Genomic DNA, 19582 nt, shown 5'->3' on the forward strand with positions numbered 1-19582 from the left:
TTTATTAAGTTACATGTTTAAATGTACAGACAGTAGAATGAAACAAACCAACATACTGTATAAAGAAACGTAGCTATAACAAACGCACTGCTGTGAAATAACCCTACTGAAAAAAAACAGCCTAAACCAGCCTAGGCTGGTTGGCTGGTTTTAGCTGGTCAACCAGGCTGGTTTTAGAGGGGTTTTGGCGACTTCCAGGCTGGTTTCCAGCCATTTCCAGCCTGGTCTTAGCTGGTCAGGCTGGGAGATGACCAGCTAAAACCAGCTTGACCAGCCTTGCCAGGCTGGGAGCCCAGCCAAAACCAGCTATTTCCAGCTTAAACCAGGCTGGTCAAGCTGGTTTTAGCTGGTCGTTTTCCAGCCTGACCAGCTAAGATTAGGCTGGAAATGGCTGGAAACCAGCCTGGAAGTGGCCAAAATCCCTCTAAAACCAGGCTGGTCAACCAGCTAAAACCAGCCAACCAGCTTAGGCTGGTTTAAGCAGTTTTTTTCAGTAGGGAAAAACAGTGAAACTGCCTTTGTTAGCTGATGAAGCTACGCACCGGTGTGCGGGAGATGCAGAGTAAAAGCCATTCTCCCAGATCAACATTTACCATTCCTTCTTATAACCTGAGCAAAGCATTGTCAGACATGAGTGAAAACCAACCCCCAAAACCAGCTGAACATGAAAGCAAAGTTGAGGAGATCAAGTGGGGGAGAAGTACATTCACATACTCTCCTCAGACCATGACTCAACAATAGTAAATAGATTGTATATTGAAATACTATCAATTTCATCACTACAGCGCTGGAGTCAAACTGTCAAATAACACCAAACATGACAAAGTTAGATGAATTGTGTATAGTGAAAAGCACATGGTTACTGTAAGATAAATGGCAGAGATGTGGATTGGAGATATGAGGAACTCCTCCACGCCAGGATGACCCATCCTGTGTTTGGAATGTCTCAGTAGTCCTTCATTAGCATAGAAGGAATAGTATCTCAAATGTTCTCAGTTTACACTATGAAACTCTATTTGAGTTGTGAGATGTTTAGATTTTAAATAACAAATACACACAATTCTGTTTGTTTGTATTTGAGAACATTTGAGGACTGTTTGAGGACATTTGAGATTTTTAAGAGGAGGTCCCTTTGTCTTTTTATATCCTGCTTACAAACAATATAAAGAAAACTGTGTGAAACATTTAGGCCAAGATAATCCTGGATTATGTTATACAGAGTTTAAAAATAACCCTGAATTATGCCAAATGTATAAGACCTATGTTTAGTCTTTTCACAGAACCAGTAACATCATCAAGTAATAAGCTCAGTTTTAGCAACACAAAATGAGAATGCAGTATGTGTTTACCTTTTCAACACTGTCAGGACGTTCACTCACTAATGAGTTCGTCAGATGTTGATCCAATGCTTCACCTTCACCTCCATTTGCCACCAAAGTGCAGCATAGAGGTTCTGCACAATGAATTTGGTTTGAGCTTGGAACGTTGACCTTTGACTTCAGAAAGCACTTTGGGGAGTTTGTTTTAGAGGAAGACCTGCTAGGGCTCAGTTTTGATCATGGCTGATTATAATTCCAGCCCACATAGTGCTGGTTTTCTGTTAGGCCCTGTTTGTCTGCATGTGTGCACTGGTATATATGCTCACAACAATGAATCTTAAAGCTTCTCAAGATGCAATCTGCAATATCCTGGGGTATTAATACTTTGAAATGTGCCTCCAGCAAATCCTCTTTTAAGCCTGGATATTTTTGCTCACACACGCGTATATGTTCTTGTTTGTTATATGACACCATTAGCAAGCAATACCATCACAGCAGGAGATAGATGCTGTGTTAAAATGCGTAAAGCAAGACTAACTCATAGCACAATCTCCAGTTTAATGTAAAACAGCTCACCATCTATCTCAAGATGTCCACTGGGGTCTTTGACAGCCAGCTGGACTGAGTCCCGTTCAATTATACATTTATAATCATATGGCTTTTGCAGCAGAGGACAGGCTTAGATCAATACCACAGTGAGTTATTGTGCTAGACGGCTACCTTTGCACGATCCCAATCCCTCCTGTCTGTTGTTCACCAAGTTCATGTTTATCAGTCGAGGTGTCTGTTGTATTTCAGCTCTTGCCTATTTAAATAAGACCTTTGATCCTTGCCATCACTCAAATGCTAGACAGGTTCATCAAGGAGGTAATAGTCTAAAAATGGCATTTTCTGGCTGCACACCTATCCATCATGTACGTAGCGATGCCCATTAGATTCAAGAAGTGAGAACATTTGTCTCACATTTTGTTGCACGCAGCTGAGTGAAGGATAAAGGCTTTTGTTACAGTACAGTTTGTTGTCATTTTATGTCAGGACACATTTTTTTCAGGCACAGTTTATCTTAAGGTTCAATTCTTGTTATTGCAAACTATTAAGCTTCAATAACCTGCTAATTAACTGTTTATTAATAGGTAGTAGTACTTCGGTTAATGTAGTTGTTGGGTTTAGGTATTGACTAGAATAAGAATGAATGTGTAGAATATGTACTTTATGCGTACTAATAAGCAGCCAATATGTTAATAATATGCATGCTAACATAACATTAATTGTGAGAATTAGTCCCTAAAGTGTTACTTTTTTGTCTATGTGTTAATTTTCTGCTTATTATTAAACTGTTAACCTTGTACACCTACTATACATGTGCTATGTAAAGCCAACTGCATCAGCATTTTCGCCTTATTCCATATACAGTACGTGCCCTGTTTAATTCCAGCCGCCATTCCTGCTATTTCTGAAAGTCTCTTAATGGCACTGAATTCAGATTTTAATAAGTACAACTGAATCTGTACCTTTCTCTTGTGTGGGATGTTGCTTTCCCAGAAGTAAAAACCTTTACACTGATGTAATTTTCCCCAAGTCAGGGTAGTTGCCGCAGAATTCAGAGTTACAGAAAGTGTTTTTTTGTTGTGTATACTGAATGGACTACTGTACAATTTACTTCACAAATGAGGGAAACATGTTTAACCAGTGCAAAGATGGTCCCTATGAATACATCCACCTTGTCAATGTAGTCCTTGGACCTAGGACATCCCTGAAAAAAAAAGTCTTGAGTCCTTAAGGACTAGGATCCGGGAAACTCACGTGTCTACCCAGCTTGTACACACTTGCTTGTTATTTTAAAGTAGTACTTAATGCTTTGATTAGCTAGTTCAGCTAAACTCTGGGGATAAAATGGTAGTTCTCCTGGAGCATGGTTGGTTAGGCTCATGGTCTAAAGCAATGGTGTCCAAACTCCTTTCTCCATTCAGTTTAGCTTTAATTTGCCTTAACACATCTGTCAGAAAGTTTCTAGTATAATTTTTAAAACCTTGATTAGCTGCTTCAGTTGGACTTTTCACTGTGTATGCAAGACACTGGCCATCCAGGAGTGGGATTTTGCATCACTTGTCTAAAGTTTAACCATTAACAAAAACTTTCTTGGTGAACTCACAGTTCTTTATTTTAAATGACTCATCAAAGCGTTTCCCTTTGGGCAGGGGGGTCAGATCCTTGTCTTAGAAGACCAATATCCTGTAGAATTTAGCTCTAACTTGCCGAAACATATTTTACTGGGATATACTTATAATTTTGAAGACCATGACTAGGACTGGGGTTGAATTCTCCAGGACAATGGGACAACTGCAGATCCCTCCCTTATACTGTAGGATACCCAAATTTCTACTTGTTGCACAGATTATAATATCTGCAGATGTTTTGTCCTTTAGTTGTCCCCCTGCTCTTTGCTTATGATGTTAAAATGTCTGTTTGGTGTCTTGCAGGAGTTTGCCGCCCTGACGAAAGAGCTGAATGCCTGCAGGGAACAGCTGCTGGAGAAGGAGGAGGAGATTTCAGAGCTGAAGGCCGAAAGGAACAACACCAGAGTGAGTTCGCACACAGTGTCTTCCAAATAACAGATTGTGCCCCTAAACCGCCATCTTCTTCATAAAGTTGTACTTTAACAGATTTAACAGATGCCCTGCCAATGACTCGTGCTACTGATTCATGATGTTTTGTTGGAGTCAATATGTTTGTGTTTGGTCCAAACTAGCTTCTGTATATGATTAACAAAGATTCTCAGCATGAAGTCCTTACATTCACTTTTTTAATGTCCCACACCAACTTTTATACCCTTAAATGATAGCTGAGCAATAACTTTATTCTTGCAGAGAGAATATTAAGAATATTATTCCCTAAGAGTCCGGATAACAGCCTGGCATCACCAAGTATTTGCATTGAATTCAGAGATGCTGCCAAAATGTCTGACAAGAGCCAGCACTATGGCTATCACTTCCATTTCATGAGAAAGTAGTCATTCTCACTTTTTCTGCTTCATTTTCACCTCCTTTCTTTTTTCCGCACCCCTCGGTGCCTGCCTGAGTCACCGTGCTAATGCAGCCCGCCGCACCAGCCTCCACTCTGCAATTCAATTAATTACTCACGTTACTTAGCCGCAGCCAAACGTTTGAAGAGTCAATTATGGAATTGGGGATACTGGAGGGTATTAAAAACCAGAGGGAAGCGTAGATGGAGGAGGATAAGGGTGCGTAGTGGATTGGAAACGAGGAGAGGTCAAGTGAGATTAGAAGCAGACTCCGGGAGCAGCATTTCAAGCAGAGCTTCTAATCTTACACCGGGAGCAGCTAATGTCAACAGTGAATGAAGTATTTAACCCCAAACTGCTCTGGAGAGACTGTCGTCGGAGCTGTAGGGTATCAGTCATTAATGAAATGTCACTTCATAATAAGTTTCCTGCCTTCCAAATTGCATGCTAGCAACATGCAAAGTTGATCGTTTTTAGTAATGGGACGTAAAACAGGGGGAAGTGGTGATATTAGTTTACAATTTGAAAAAATCCACTATAGACTGGACACATTTTGCTAATTATTTACAACATACTTTGATTTAAGAGATGTTGTAATTCTTATCACATAATGTTTACTCTAAATGTTGTGCTAGTTTTGATGATGCACAGTGCACACATTCTACTATAGTAATAATGTAAAAGTAAAGAATAATTTATAAAGTAAAAAAAAGTCTAAAGTCTAATCTAAATGTATATGAAAAAATCTATCTAAAGTTAAGTTTGTCCATATTTTGATGTATCTCAGGCTGTTATAATAATGCCCTTACACATAAACATTGGTGGCACTTTGTTAAAAGAATGTAATCATCTTTTAACTTTATCATGTAAGTTTCTAAATTAATTCTTGTACTATAAAATTCTGAGTTGTTTCAACTCATATTTGGTTAAAGTATAAGCAAACCTAGCCGTAGTGTTAAAGTGTGGTTGAGTTTGTCCATTTTTATTAAAATTGGGCGTGAAACAATGCAGCACTTTTTAGAGTATATTTCAGCATGAATGATCAATAATGAGATAATGAAAAGGATTCATCCATGAGCAACAGCCACCTTAACTAATGAATTAACTAACAAACATCTACTATAATGTAGTATGTTAGTACATATTTGTTAGTTAATTCATCAGTTAACATTTAGTGACTAATTAAACCAAACATTCTCTGGGGTCGTCCAGCTAGGGCCCACATGGGATTGATCGAAGTCAGAATGAATGAATGAATAATTTAAGGATTAAAATAATCTAATATACTGAAAAAAATATTCAAAGATAATTTGTTGGATTTACAATTTTGTTGTAAAAATCGTTGTAAATAAATATTTGGGCTGAATTAAAACAAACAAATTGAGTTGAACATTACTAAATGTAAATTCAGCCTAAATAAATTGCTTCCAATAATTCTGCAGACATAATTTTTTTCAGTGTACTTGTAATTAATACAAAAATAAAAAACATTATAACAATTAATATGATTCAAATAAAATTTAGATTGAATCAAATCATATAAATTGTACAGCATAATAATAAAGTATGTGTAATATAATATAATGCATAATACACATTTAATAGGTTAGTCAGTGAGGTCCATTTCCATGTCAATTTTATTTCTATAGCACTATTTAACACAACTAGAGGTTGACCAATGTGCTGCACAGTACAAATCAAAACAGATAAAAACAAATGTATATATAAAATTATAAAATTATTGCTAAAACAGACACTTTTCACCGATAAAATGCTAAATCAAAGAGATAAGTTTTTAACCTAGATTTAAAAACAGACAGGGTCATTTGATCTCAGCACATTGAACACCATGAGGAGTTTACCTCGCTTATGCAGAGGGAAGCTTTGAAGGACTCTTACTGTATATGGCTGATATTGTTTGGATACATTTTTGGCTGATACATTTTTCCTAGTAGAACTTTGTTTAAAAAGTGGGGAAAAGTGCTTGCTCATACACTATCAAACACAGCCAGAAATTATGTAACGAACAATGTAAACAAAAACACAATTTAGGTTTTCAAGAAAAGACAAAATGCATCACTAACAGAAGAATCATGCTGATTTTGTGTAAATAAATTCACAGGATTCCCTTTTATGTTAAATGATGCTTAAACGTTACTGTACATATATCGATTTAAGATCAATGCTGAGATTCATGTATTAGCTAATGGCTCTGAATCTGATCCACCAAAACAGACAAACTCACAGGGAGAGAGAGAGAGAAACCTAACCTGTATCTTCCGCTGTAGGGTAGTTATAGTGCTGAGCTGGCACTGGGAAAGACAGAGGCTGGCACAGAGCGAGGGTTATGAATGAGAGAACACAAATAGAAAGGTCAGCTCCTCTATAGTCTCTGGAGCAGCACTGCTACTGTACTGGCTGTTCAGCCCTCAGGCGGGTACATGAGCTGCTGCTGAGTTTAGAACCAGAGTTTAGAACTAGTTACTTAAAGTTGAACTCTTCTTGGAAATAAGGAAACTTGTGGAAATCACCCACAACTTATGTGTCACCATGCAAATGAAGCTACATGTAGCTTTTAGCTCTAGTTTTTGTTTTGTGCTATTTGTAGCATACTGTTAGCTATAGCTTTAACTTTTTATTAATGTTAGCTTAAGCTTTAGTTTAATATTTAGCTTCACGCTTAGATGTAGTTTAGTTGGATGCAGATTTACTTGTTTTATTAATATTTGTTTGTTTATTTAACCGGGACAATACACTTGACATTGTTATACAAAGACAACCGATGCTGCGTACATAGGGCATATAGCATGAATCTAATTTGCAGCCCTCGTCCATGGTTAGACTTTACAATATTCAAAAAATATATATCAACATATAAAATCAATACAGCAAACATGCACAGTATATACAGAGCCACAAACATAAAATGTAAGTCAATCTGCATACTAAAGAGAAATGTAAACCTGACCAACCCAAATGAATGATACTTAATGTTCTTTTTGCTGTAAAGTTTTCAATCATTCTTTCAGCTTTACAGAAAAAAAAAACTGTGAGTTCTGGTTGTAACTTTAAATCAACAGGCATGGCATTCCATAGATGTGAACCTTTCACTGAAAAGGATGACTGACCCACAGTGGTTCTGCATCTGCGGATTCTAAAATTCCCACTTACTGCCTCTCTAGTCTTTGCCCCATCACTGCTGAATATATGTATCAACTCACAGACTACTTTAGGGGCAAGACCATGTATACACTTAAACACGATTAAAAAAAAAAAACATCAAAACTTAACAAGTTACATTTTTTGATAATTTGACAATGATCCATTTTTTAACAGTTTGTTTGTAAAGTGGCATAACTGACTGTGAACATTTGCACTGCTTTAAGAAATGCATATAAAGATATAGATATGATATTCACCTTATTCTCCGCGTACAAGTGGGCAAGTTTGAATCATTTTGGCTCGAGACTTCCGGTCTTATTCATTCCATTCATTTTTAGATGTTAAAAACAGCTTGTTTTGCTGCTTGATGTTGCAAACGGATATTTTCTTATTATATTATTCTACTTTGTCTGTATTGTCATGCAAACACTTGTTTGTAGAGTAGGTAGTGTGACCGTTTTCTGACGTTTATTATTCCTAGTCATTTCTCCCATAGACAGCTGAATCGGAAGTTCTAAAACTATCACAAAAATGAGCGTACTTCCGCATTGAAGAATAAGGTCAATAGAGATGGTGTTATCATAGGAAAGCAGTTTCAATTTGTCTTAATAGTCTTAGACATTTTCTTGTTATCGGCATCAAACTTAAGCTTATAGTCTACAGTGACACCTAGATATTTAAATTCACTCACTTCCTTGATTTCCTTTTGGTCAATTTGTTTATTAAATACATCCAGTGCTTATCTACCTTATTTTACGCAAAATATTACAGCTATCTTAAGATTTAGGTTCAGTTTTAGGTGTAGAATTTGGATGAAGATTTCATTTTAGCTTTCAGATCATTTTAGCTACACTCTAAAAATATGTTGACCCAACATTAGGTTTAATATTGACAAACCCAACTTGATTCAATTCAGTTTTAAAATGTACAACTCTTTTAAAAAGTGTCATTTAAATGCAATTGAAAAAAGTTCTCAGTGTTGGGTTTGTCTACTGTGTGTTTGACCCTACATTGGGTTGTGACAACCCAACATTTTGTCAAGCGTAGCTTTGTGAGTTTTTGACTATTTAGTGTTTTAAATGTTAAAATTAGAGTAGTTTAGTTTGTTTGTCTTTAGATTTGTTTGTCTTTTGGTTTTTACTTTTAATTCATTATGAGTTTCAAGATGCACACTTAAATAATGCTTGACTATAATAGCAGGTTTGGCATGCCGTCTCGGTAGAGAACACTGAGCTCGGAGATAGATGAGGCCAAGGTTCCTGCCGGGTCAATGAGCATTAGGAGGGATACGAGATCACTTATTTCTTAAGAGCCCCCCATTTTATACTTTGGCTAGTATGGTGGTTTTGATTGATTCAGTATATATGTGTTAAGTGCTTGTGACTGTTATTACAATTCGCTTATGTACATGTTTTTAGACTGTGGGAGAGAACCGGAGTACCCTGGGAAAACCCACATGAACTCAGGGAGAACATGCAAACTCTGCCCAGAGAGTGCTGACTGGCTCAATTAGAACTTGAACCTTTGGCCCTCCCACTGCGAGGCAGCAGTGCCAGCCACTGAGCCGCTGTGTTGCCCGATCAGAAAATGAAGAGGAGGGAGAAGGAAAGGATAGAGGGCGGGGTTTCCAAAAATGAAGATAGGGAATGAAGTTTAGGCAGGATATTTATAGTAGTTTTAGAATGATCTGATAGGCTAGCTAATGATTAGTGATAAGGATCAGCTGTAGTTGATCATATCACATGCTCCTCTCAAAATTAGTTTGTGAAACTTCACTTAATTGTTTTTTATTTTATTGTTATTATCTACACTAGAAACTGCTAGATTCACTTGATGGGTCAAATGCGGACAAACCAATGTTGGATTAATTTTTAAATAAAATTTCAATTACATTTTTAACCCAACTGTTGGGTTTATTTCACTTTTGGGTTAAAATAACCCAGCAGCTTATGTATGTATGTATGTTTGTATGTTCAACACTATCTCAGGGCAGTTAGTAACTTTTCAATTTAGAGGACAGCTTGCATAAATTCATATGATCTCATTGGTACAATTTAGTATGTGTGACACAATCACACATAAAATAGTCCTTACATATGCATTTACATGCACACACTGTACATGCATACATATACACTTCACATACTGTTATTCATATGTAATTTTATGTAATTATATGTAATTATTCATATTCATATGTAATTTTAAAAAGGTGCATCTTAACACGCTTTTTTTAAAACATGAATGTTGGGGGATTCTTTCACCTCATTTGGGAGACAATTCCAAAATTTTTGGAGCATAGTGACTAAAGTAGCGAATGATGTAGCAAATAATAGTTGCGTTAAGGGGTGGGGTTGTGTGCCATGCCTCCTTTTAAAAATCATACATTTTTGTTTGACTGACCGACCTCATACAAAATCATATGAATTAGCCACTAAACTGACAAAACGTAAAATAGTTAAGTTTTGTCATGAGATCAGGCTGGTATGTCTGCATGTATGTTTTTTATGTATGTATGTATGTATTCTTATATGTATGTATGTATGTATGTGTGTATGTATGTATGTATGTATGTATGTATGTATGTATGTATGTATGTATATATATATATATATATATATATATATATATATATATATATATATATATATATATATATATATATATATATGTGTGTATATATGTATATGTATATGTGTGTATGTATATATGTATGTGTGTATGTATGTATGTATGTATGTATGTATGTATGTATGTAGGAGGGGTACAATCAATTTGAAACAATTAATTTAAGTAATGAGTCATTAACATTTCAATTACATGAATAAAGCTTAGTCATTTTTATAGACACAGTACTGTGTGTCTCATAATCTTTACATTAAAGATTGTATGGCTGCAAAACTAATGCTACCATTGTACAGCATCATTTATATCAGCACATAGGTTGCATTATTAGCTTCTCCAAGCATCATTCAACAGAACACCTGGCTTTTGGATGTTCTTTACAAAAGTTCATTAAAAAATACTCTTTTATAGTAAACAAAGTCTCTGTCTGACCGTTAGTTCTCTCTGTCCACTCATCTAAACACAGACAGCTTTCACTCGCTTTTTCCAGCAGTGTCCTTGGGACTGGCCGAATTGATTTTTTATGGCATGTACCAGACCAGAGAGTAACCACATTAACATAATCTCCTTTGTCCTGAGTCCAGGGGGTTTCAATTTGTTGTGTCTGCTTTATTGTTTCAAGTAATGTAATGGCTTTTCTTGTGTGTAATGTTGTTAGCTGTTTAAAAAGGCTCCCTTGCAAATGAGAAAAGACAAAATGGTGTGTTAAGCAGATGCCATTCATTGTCATATGAAGAATGTCCTTGAGGGTCTGTGGCATGATGAAAACCTGACCTCATATTGCAGTAGTGGGCATTTATCTTTAGGTTTAGAGTTTAACTACAACTACAACTAGGTTTAACTACAATTAGATGTCATTTTTTTGTTAATTTGTTAATTCTGTATTTTTTAAATAATTTGTGTTTATGTTATATATATATATATATATATATATATATATATATATATATATATATATATATATATATATATATATATATATACTTTACACACACACACACACACACACACACACACACACACACACACACACACACACATATATATATATATATATATATATATATATATATATATATATATATATATATATATATATATATTTATATATATATATATATATATATATATATATATATATATATATATATATATATATATATATATATATATATATATATATATATATATATGCTCTTTTAGCTTTAACTTAGTTCAGTTTTAGATTAGTCTAGCTTTAGGTGTAAATTCAGTTTTGTCCTTTGCTTTAAATGTCGGTTTAGATTTAGCTTACATTTTAGAATTCACAAGTTTTATGTTTAGCTGCAGTTTTAGTTTATAACTTTTAGCTTGCATTGTGATTTCAGCCTTTAAAATTTAGTTTTAGCCTTATTTACTCTTTTTGTTCTGGCTGTTGTTTAAAGCTATTTTAGCTTTGGTTTAAGATTCTGTTTAGTTTTACATCAATTTAGATAACCTTTAATGGTAATTTCATATTTGACTTAAGATTTAAATTGTGCTTCGAATTAAGCTTGTTTAGCTTTAAATGAGCTTACTAAATACCAAATAAGCTTATTTAGTTTTATTTAGCTATTCATGTTTGCTAAAGATTTAGTTCAGATTTGCTTTAGATGCTGTCTCAGCTTTGGCTTCTGCCTCAAATTTTACTTTAGATTTAGTTTACATTTTAGAATGAATGTTTTATATGTATTAGGCATGGGACGATAACCAGTTTCAAGGTTTACCGTGGTTTGGAAAAGTCAAGGTTTTAAAACCGCAAAAATGTTCTACCTTTCCTGAGGTATATTTAAAGGTTTTTTATGTGTTTTTTTAAATGTTTTGTAAAAACATCTGTGTTTTTTAAACTAAGGATGAGAGCAGAATCAATGATTTATTTTAGTTATTTAACCTGAAATGTTTACTGTTTCAAAATATTATAAATGTTTCCTTATATAAAATGTATTTTGTTCAATGGGGGAAAACTTTTTTGTTTTGTTTTATTACCCAGACTAATATGTATCTCCAATTTTAGTTTTGACTTTAGATTTGTATCCATTTTAAATTATTTTCATTATAGGCTTCAGCTTTTTCACACCTCTGCTTTAATTTTACAACAAATATTAGTTTTTTATTAATTAACTGCTGTTATGGTTTTATATTTATTTAAGTAGTTTAACTAGTTTTTCGTAGCTAAATATTAAGTTTTTTTTTTAGTTAAATCTATGTCAGTTAAGCCATTGTCTTGTTATTATTAGTTTTAGGTTTGTTTTGATGTAGATTTTTTAATGTGATTGTTACAGTACATTGTGATTAACTGTAATGGTTCTTTATGTTGATAAACATGATGAGCTGATCGGTGTGTATTGTATGTTCCTCAGCTGCTGCTGGAGCATCTGGAGTGTCTGGTGTCGAGACATGAGCGTTCTCTGCGGATGACGGTGGTGAAGCGACAGGCTCAGTCTCCCTCTGGGGTCTCCAGCGAGGTGGAGGTCCTCAAAGCCCTCAAGTCCCTCTTTGAGCACCACAAAGCACTGGATGAGAAGGTAAACCAAGAGATTTACAACAGTTGAGCTTCCTTCTGCTTTTCTGATGAATTCTTTAAAGCGATGCAGGCAAAAAGAAACCTGTCAATTTGGAGATTTTCTGCTGTTTGGGTTTTCATTAAGTTTTCAGTCTGATAGAACGAAAACATCTAAATTATTATTTTTTGCATTTGTTTTACAACACTTTATCTATATTTGTATGTAGATTTTAATTACATTGCATATTTTTAAAGGCTGTTTGCTCAAAATGAGTATTTTTGAGTGATAAATTTCCCCTTCATCAGCACTTACATGCACCAACCAGCACAGTGTTATTCATATCTGTATTCTAGGTATATGTTCTTGCATAAATTGTCTTGTATAACTTTTTATTCTTCAATTATTTTTGTATATTTTTTAATTTAAGGAATCATATAAAGAGAATCACATAATCCCCTCTGTAAAAACCCCCCAAAATATTTCACTCAAATCATTTTAAAAATACTAAAAATTTGGAACCAAACTTTTGCAATATTTTTGTACTATCACTGCTGTCTAAACTGTTGGAATAAATAGAATTATCTGCAAATTAGCATTTATTTAATTAAAGTATACCTCATTTACTTATTTAAAGAAAACAAAACTTTTAAACAACATTTTTATTCATAAAAAATTGAAAATGTGAAAACATAGATGTACATTCCTTAAAATAATTATTCAACAAATGCAGTAACAACCATAGTCATTTATTTAAAGGTCTTTACAATGGTGTCTATACTTTCACACTCATTGATAGAAATATACTAGTGTAAATTAAATATGACATGTACTAAATGTACCACAGCGTTGTTAATGTTAAACCATCTAATGCATGGCAAGACTGATCAATCTTAATAAACAAAATAATATAATATAAGGGTTTTTGGACAGTGTGGTCGAAGTATATTTATTAAACACTGCGACCTTCTGACCCACCCCTCCATTCCTTCATCCAGTGGAGTTTTATTTATGGATTAAGCTCTTGTGTGGCGGTTCATCCAGCTGTAATCCATTCTGCGGCCTTCTACAGACAGTGTCATTTATAAGGCGTTAGGTAACAGACGACGGGAAATTGCTCATGATTTATTGGACCATAGTTTTAGTGACCACTGGTCACCAAGTGATGAAGGACTGAAGCTACTGAAATCATTCCAGTGATCAAACAGGTCACCAGTAAGAGCGATTAGAGTGGTTTTATTCATCTTTTTGCTGGCCCGTTCTACAGATAAAAGTAAAAGAGGAGGTTTGGTTGACAGAAATTAATTGTAAAAATATGGTAGCAACATTTCCACTGGAAAATAATCTATATGTTAAATTGTGTTACATGTTAATATGTTAACCTACTGATATATTCAAATATTTTTGACCTTTATAACACTTCAAATGACAATTTATGTTTAATAGATTTTAAATTGCGATGTGACTTTTTGTTTACTTTCAATATCATCAGTGTTTTAAAACAGTATTTTATTTTATGTTCACCAATATGTTACTCTAATGTTACTAGGAATGTTTATTATATTATTTCACCTTATTTACAGTAGTAAGGTGTGAGGAAGACTCAGGACATTGTGGATCCATTTATTAGCTTCTTTATTACAATGTAAATCACAGAGACAATGAAACAAACTGTATAACATTCATTGAAATGTATAACTGGGCTGTAAAGCAGGCGTAAATAAATATATGAATCGCTCAGTAATGTCTGCTTAGCAAAACAACACTCCGCAAGGAACTTCGGTAGGAGTCTGTATATACTTGCTGGTGACAATGGAATATACACATTTCGGTAGACTAATTACCTCAGACAAACCCAAAACACCCAAACACTGCAGTGCTTTTGCATATTATGGATGGCAATGGTTCCACATATCCAGTTTTCTTCTAAATAACTTATTTTGGGTTTAAAAAAAAAAGACAAACAGGTTTAAATCAACTGAATGATTAGAGAATTTAAAGTTTTGCCCGAAATATCTCTCTAAGTATTTTGAATATGTGAAACTGCTGTGATCAACCCATTGTAATGTTTCTCAGTGAATATTAAATAGCTGCAGTATGTTTTGAATCTTTATAGGTATATTTAATATGTTTTAAAAGTAACTTCAAAGTAAAGTAATTCGTTATCTGAGAACGGGATTGTGGGATTTGGAGTTCCATAAATGGCTAGTATTTCGGTGATGATTACCTCGGCTGGTTGGTATGGGGAATAGCCGGGACTGAGATGGTGACATAAGGGAACAGCTCTCTATTGCAGTTTTACCTCAAAAAATAGTTCCCCAAGGCTCAGTTTTTAATATTTGTTTACTGCACTTTGCCTATACAGTATATTTAGCAAACATGGACTTTTAACTTCTTCAAATTCAGCAATTTTACATCATGCTTGCTACCTCAATATAAAAACATTCCCAGTTCAGTTCTGAGTAGGACACAACCTTCATAAACAGCAAGTGATGCATGTTTTCCCCTTTTGTTCAGGTACGAGAGAGATTGCGGGTGTCACTAGAGAGAGTTTCTGCTTTGGAGGAGGAGTTGGCTGCAGCCAATCAGGAGGTGAGCCACAAATGCTCTGTTTATGTAATTACACAGCATCATTATCTTCATCAAAACAGGTAGTGACTGTCGGTTAAATATACCAACTAAACACGCTAAATATGTTTATTTTGTTGTTATGCTGGGTTTTTGCTTGAACTGCTCGGTGTGAAATGCAACAGAGCAAACAGAACATTGTGTATTTTAGTGTTTATTCTAGTCCTGGCAGTCCAGATGGTGCAGTTCTAGCTGAAAGAGCTTTCAACTTCTCAACAAGAGCCAAATAACTTTTTTTCCCCCCGTTAAGAGAAATTGAATGTTGAAAATGTGTGTGCTGATTTTGATCATTCTGCGAGTGTTGCTCTCTGTTGTAATGTCTTCGTTTCTGAATTTAAACTCTTCTGATCTCTTCGGGTCATGAAAGAGGTGCATCTCAGATCAAAGAGCCAGACAGATGGAGAGGAGAGACGAGGTGAAAGTGGTTATTTAAAACAAGACAGTGACTCAGGCCTAAGAGAGATGTGCTATCTTCGATTTCATTGTTTGTAAAGAAACTAAGTAATGAAAATAGGCCAAGAAAAGAAAAGCATTGCTCAGTTTTTAGATTGAGGTGTCCTTATTGTGATTTATTTGTCAGGTTGTAATTTAGTTTAGGAGGTGTTTACATCCATACAAGGTCAAAAAAATGTTTAATTTGTGTTTGAGGGGCAATGTTGGCATTGTTTGTGAGAAACCAGTGAAGATGATATATATTGTATGTACCCATCAAGATACTACTGTAAGGAATTAAGATTTGAATAAAGTTCTTATCTTATTACAAAACTACAGTTAAAATTAATTATACATTTTAAAAGTATGTGCTATATGGAACAACCAGGGCCGGCCCTGTACATTTGGGGCCCTACCTTGCTCTAAATAGTGGAATATTGCCATTGCAAACCGGACCACAATGATTTTATTGCTTGTTAAATACAATCAATGAAACAGAAAAGTAAACCCTGATTTCTTCTGCTTAATAACTGTCTGAATGATTTAGACATTTTAAAACAGCACTGTTTTTGTCAACTAGCAGCTTCAAAAATAAAGAATTCAACAATCTTTAATAAAGGGACCAGTGACTCCTACTTTCCGTCCTTCTGTACTTTTAAAAACAAATTCTATTAATTTAGCAAACAGATTAAAGGTTCTAGGTTGAGTGTTTATATATATATATATATATATATATATATATATATATATATATATATATATATATATATATATATATATATATATATATATATATATATATATATATATATATATATATATATATATATATATATATATATATATATATCGTATTACTTAGTAATAAAATATACATTCTGAACTCAACAACAAAACAATTAACATTAATGCAAATATTGATCCATAAACAATAAAATCAATCTGCAAATAATATACTGTAATTATGAAAAATATTACAAAAAAAAAAACATGTAAGAAAGAGGGAGGCAACACATTTTGGGTTAATGTTAATACCCAAACGCAAACTTTATTATTCCCTTCAGTCCAATTCCCTGTTCCTTATATTTTAGATGCAGGGTTCAGATTCTCATATTACTCAGGGTTCAGTTTCTTATATTAAACTATGATTAATTCAATTAGGACATAACTTTTAGAAACATGTCTCAGGAAAAATATTAGCACTGTGCAAAATGTGTCAGTGAAAGACACTTCAATATTGCATTTCAGTAAAATGCGTTTTAGGCAAAAAATAAAGCGAGTATGTCAAATATTCATATAAGTAGACAACGTTAATTAATCTGTAATTATCTATTTTCGATAAATGTGCAGCTAAATTTAGTCTTTTACATCATTAATTGCACAAAAAAGGATGCTAAAAATTATGCTGAAAATGATTTCGCTTGTTTCGTCTTGTCGTCATTTTGCCCCTCAGTTTTTTACGCCTGAAGAATAACGTTAGATTCGTTTCATTTTCGCGGTCCAATTTCCAAAATAAAAAATTTAACAAAATCAGTAAGTTAATGCATTAACTAACAATGAGCAATCACAAGATTTATTAGTCTTTATTCTAGGTTAATGTTAGTTAATAAAAGTACAACTGTTTATTGTTAGCTCATGTTAGCTAATGATCGTTAACTAATGCAATCTTAAAAATCTGCATAGGTGTGTAAAGGAAAAAAGTCTGAAATAAAAGATTGAAATTAAACTTGCCTCAGAAGTTTACACAGTAAATGATTCTTTTTTTTTGTGATGACAATAAATCCATTTGTCATGCGCTTTTATCTTTTTAAAATTTATATGCAGCTTCATTAAACACTACAGGAAAACTAATAACTGAATAAAGCACAACATGAGCGCTTCATAACTTCAGAATATATTATTTATAATATTACATATAGTGTACCTTACAGATTTTGTGTACATTTAATTTAATTTCTAGAATAACTTGCATAAAATCTAAACAAACCCTTTCATCACATCTAAAATCATATATTCAAATATCTAAAACTGTACATCATCAAACTGGTGAGAACATTCTCACTTACAGCACATAGTCAGAGCCCAGTTTTCTCACCAGCTCAGCCGTGTAGCCGTGCATTAGATTTGCTCTGAATTGGGAAATTAAAAAATGCAAATTGAGGCCTCTTTTAAATTTCATCCAGCCTCTAAGCTGTCCAAGTTTACTTTGCAGAAAATATTTATTTATATGCAGTATTAGTCATTCAAAGTCTCATGCTTTTGAACAACTGTTCATTGATGTTATAAAAGGATATTCACTGGCCTTGGCACTGAAAGTTTGGGCATGTGTAGCGGCGGCTGGTGCTTTTCTACAGTGGAGAAGCACAGATGTTACTGCACTTATTAAAGCAAAGTGTGTGCTTGAGATTATTTAAGGTCTGTTCTGAAAGGAGTAGTGTCTGAAATGTAGAAACTAAAAGTTGTACTTCTCAAACTCAAACTGCAAATACTGTATAAGAATACATAGACAACCTGCTATATGTGCAGTGTAGATTTACACTATGACATACAGTATAGTAGGTTGTAATCACAGTTTGCTTAAGTGTAGTCTAGTTTGATTAATTAAACATATTAAATATTATCAAACTATCAAACAATTAGTGACACACTTAGTTTTATTCCTTTATTTTTGCAATAGATGCAACATAGATGGTGTTAGTGAGGTCAGCAGCTCAGCCTGCAGTCTGTGTGAGTCCTTACGCCCCAGTATAGTGAAGGGACAGGGAGCCCCATATTTAGGGATGAGACATTAAACTGAGCTCCTGACTCTCTACATAAATACAAATTATTATCTCAGTGAATCGATCAACTCAGTTGTATCGGAAAAAGATTCGTTAGTCGAAGCTTTCCAAATCAGAGCTCAATGAGGCCCTCTGCTGGTTAAAGTGTGGGAAAGCACAGGGTTGCAAAAGTGTCTCATTCATGTAGTCTCATTCATGTCAACTCATTCATGTAGTAATACAATAATAGTAATATAAACAAATTACTCAATTACTGTAGTACTTTGCACATACGGTATGTTGCATAACACCACCGATGACTGAAGTAAAGTCAAGGTATTCAAAAGTATTTACGCTTATGGTATTTCAACCGGTCCTACACCCACCCACTCGAACCCAGCGGGGATTGAACCAGCGATTCCTGCATGGGAGGCGAATGCTAAGGAGGAGGCTATGAGAGTGAGGATTTTGCGTTGCGCTTGCCAGCTGGCTTCCGTTACATACTATACTACAGTATGCAGTGGCCTTCTTTAAATATACTTGTAAATAGTACACTAATACACTGTAGTATGGTTCACAAGCTTTTAACTATAAATTACTATTGTTTTTGGTTGAGTTACTGGTAAGCAGGACCGGTGCAGTGCTTTGAAACAGTAGAAATATATAGTGCATGCGTAAAGTATTCATATCGCTTCACTTTTTCCACATTTTTTATGTTACAGCCTTATTCCAAAATGCATTAAATTAATTTATTTTCTCAAAATCCTACACACAATTCCCCATAATGACAAAGTGAAAAAAGATTTTAAAAAACTTGAAAAATCACATGTACATAAGTATTCACAGCCTTTGCTCAATACTTTGTTGATGCACCTTTGGTAGCAATTACAGCCTCAAGTCTTTTTGAATATGATGCCACAAGCTTGGCACACCTGTCTTTGGGAATTTTTGCCCATTCCTCTTTGCAGTATCTCTCAAGCTCTATCAGGTTGGATGGTAAGTGACGGTGTACAGCCATTTTCAGATCTCTCCAGAGATGTTCAATAGGATTTAGACCTGGGCTCTGGCTTGGCCACTCAAGACATTCACTGAGTTGTTGTGATGCTTTGAGTCATT

General features: G+C 34.3%; 1 protein-coding gene across 4 annotated transcripts in view; it reads left to right on the top strand.

The window, feature by feature from the left end:
• ppfia2 (PTPRF interacting protein alpha 2) overlaps window positions 1-19582 on the top strand; it is a 308411-nt gene that overhangs the window by 209724 nt on the left and 79105 nt on the right. For all 4 annotated transcript variants that reach the window (XM_056455574.1, XM_056455575.1, XM_056455573.1 and 1 more), the window contains exons 3-5: window positions 3800-3901; window positions 12507-12671; window positions 15165-15239. In XM_056455574.1, the coding sequence (XP_056311549.1) occupies window positions 3800-3901; window positions 12507-12671; window positions 15165-15239 (342 nt within the window). The remainder of the gene's footprint in view (window positions 1-3799; window positions 3902-12506; window positions 12672-15164; window positions 15240-19582) is intronic.

This window comes from Danio aesculapii, chromosome 4 (assembly GCF_903798145.1).
Source record: "Danio aesculapii chromosome 4, fDanAes4.1, whole genome shotgun sequence".
Taxonomy (NCBI): domain Eukaryota; kingdom Metazoa; phylum Chordata; class Actinopteri; order Cypriniformes; family Danionidae; genus Danio; species Danio aesculapii.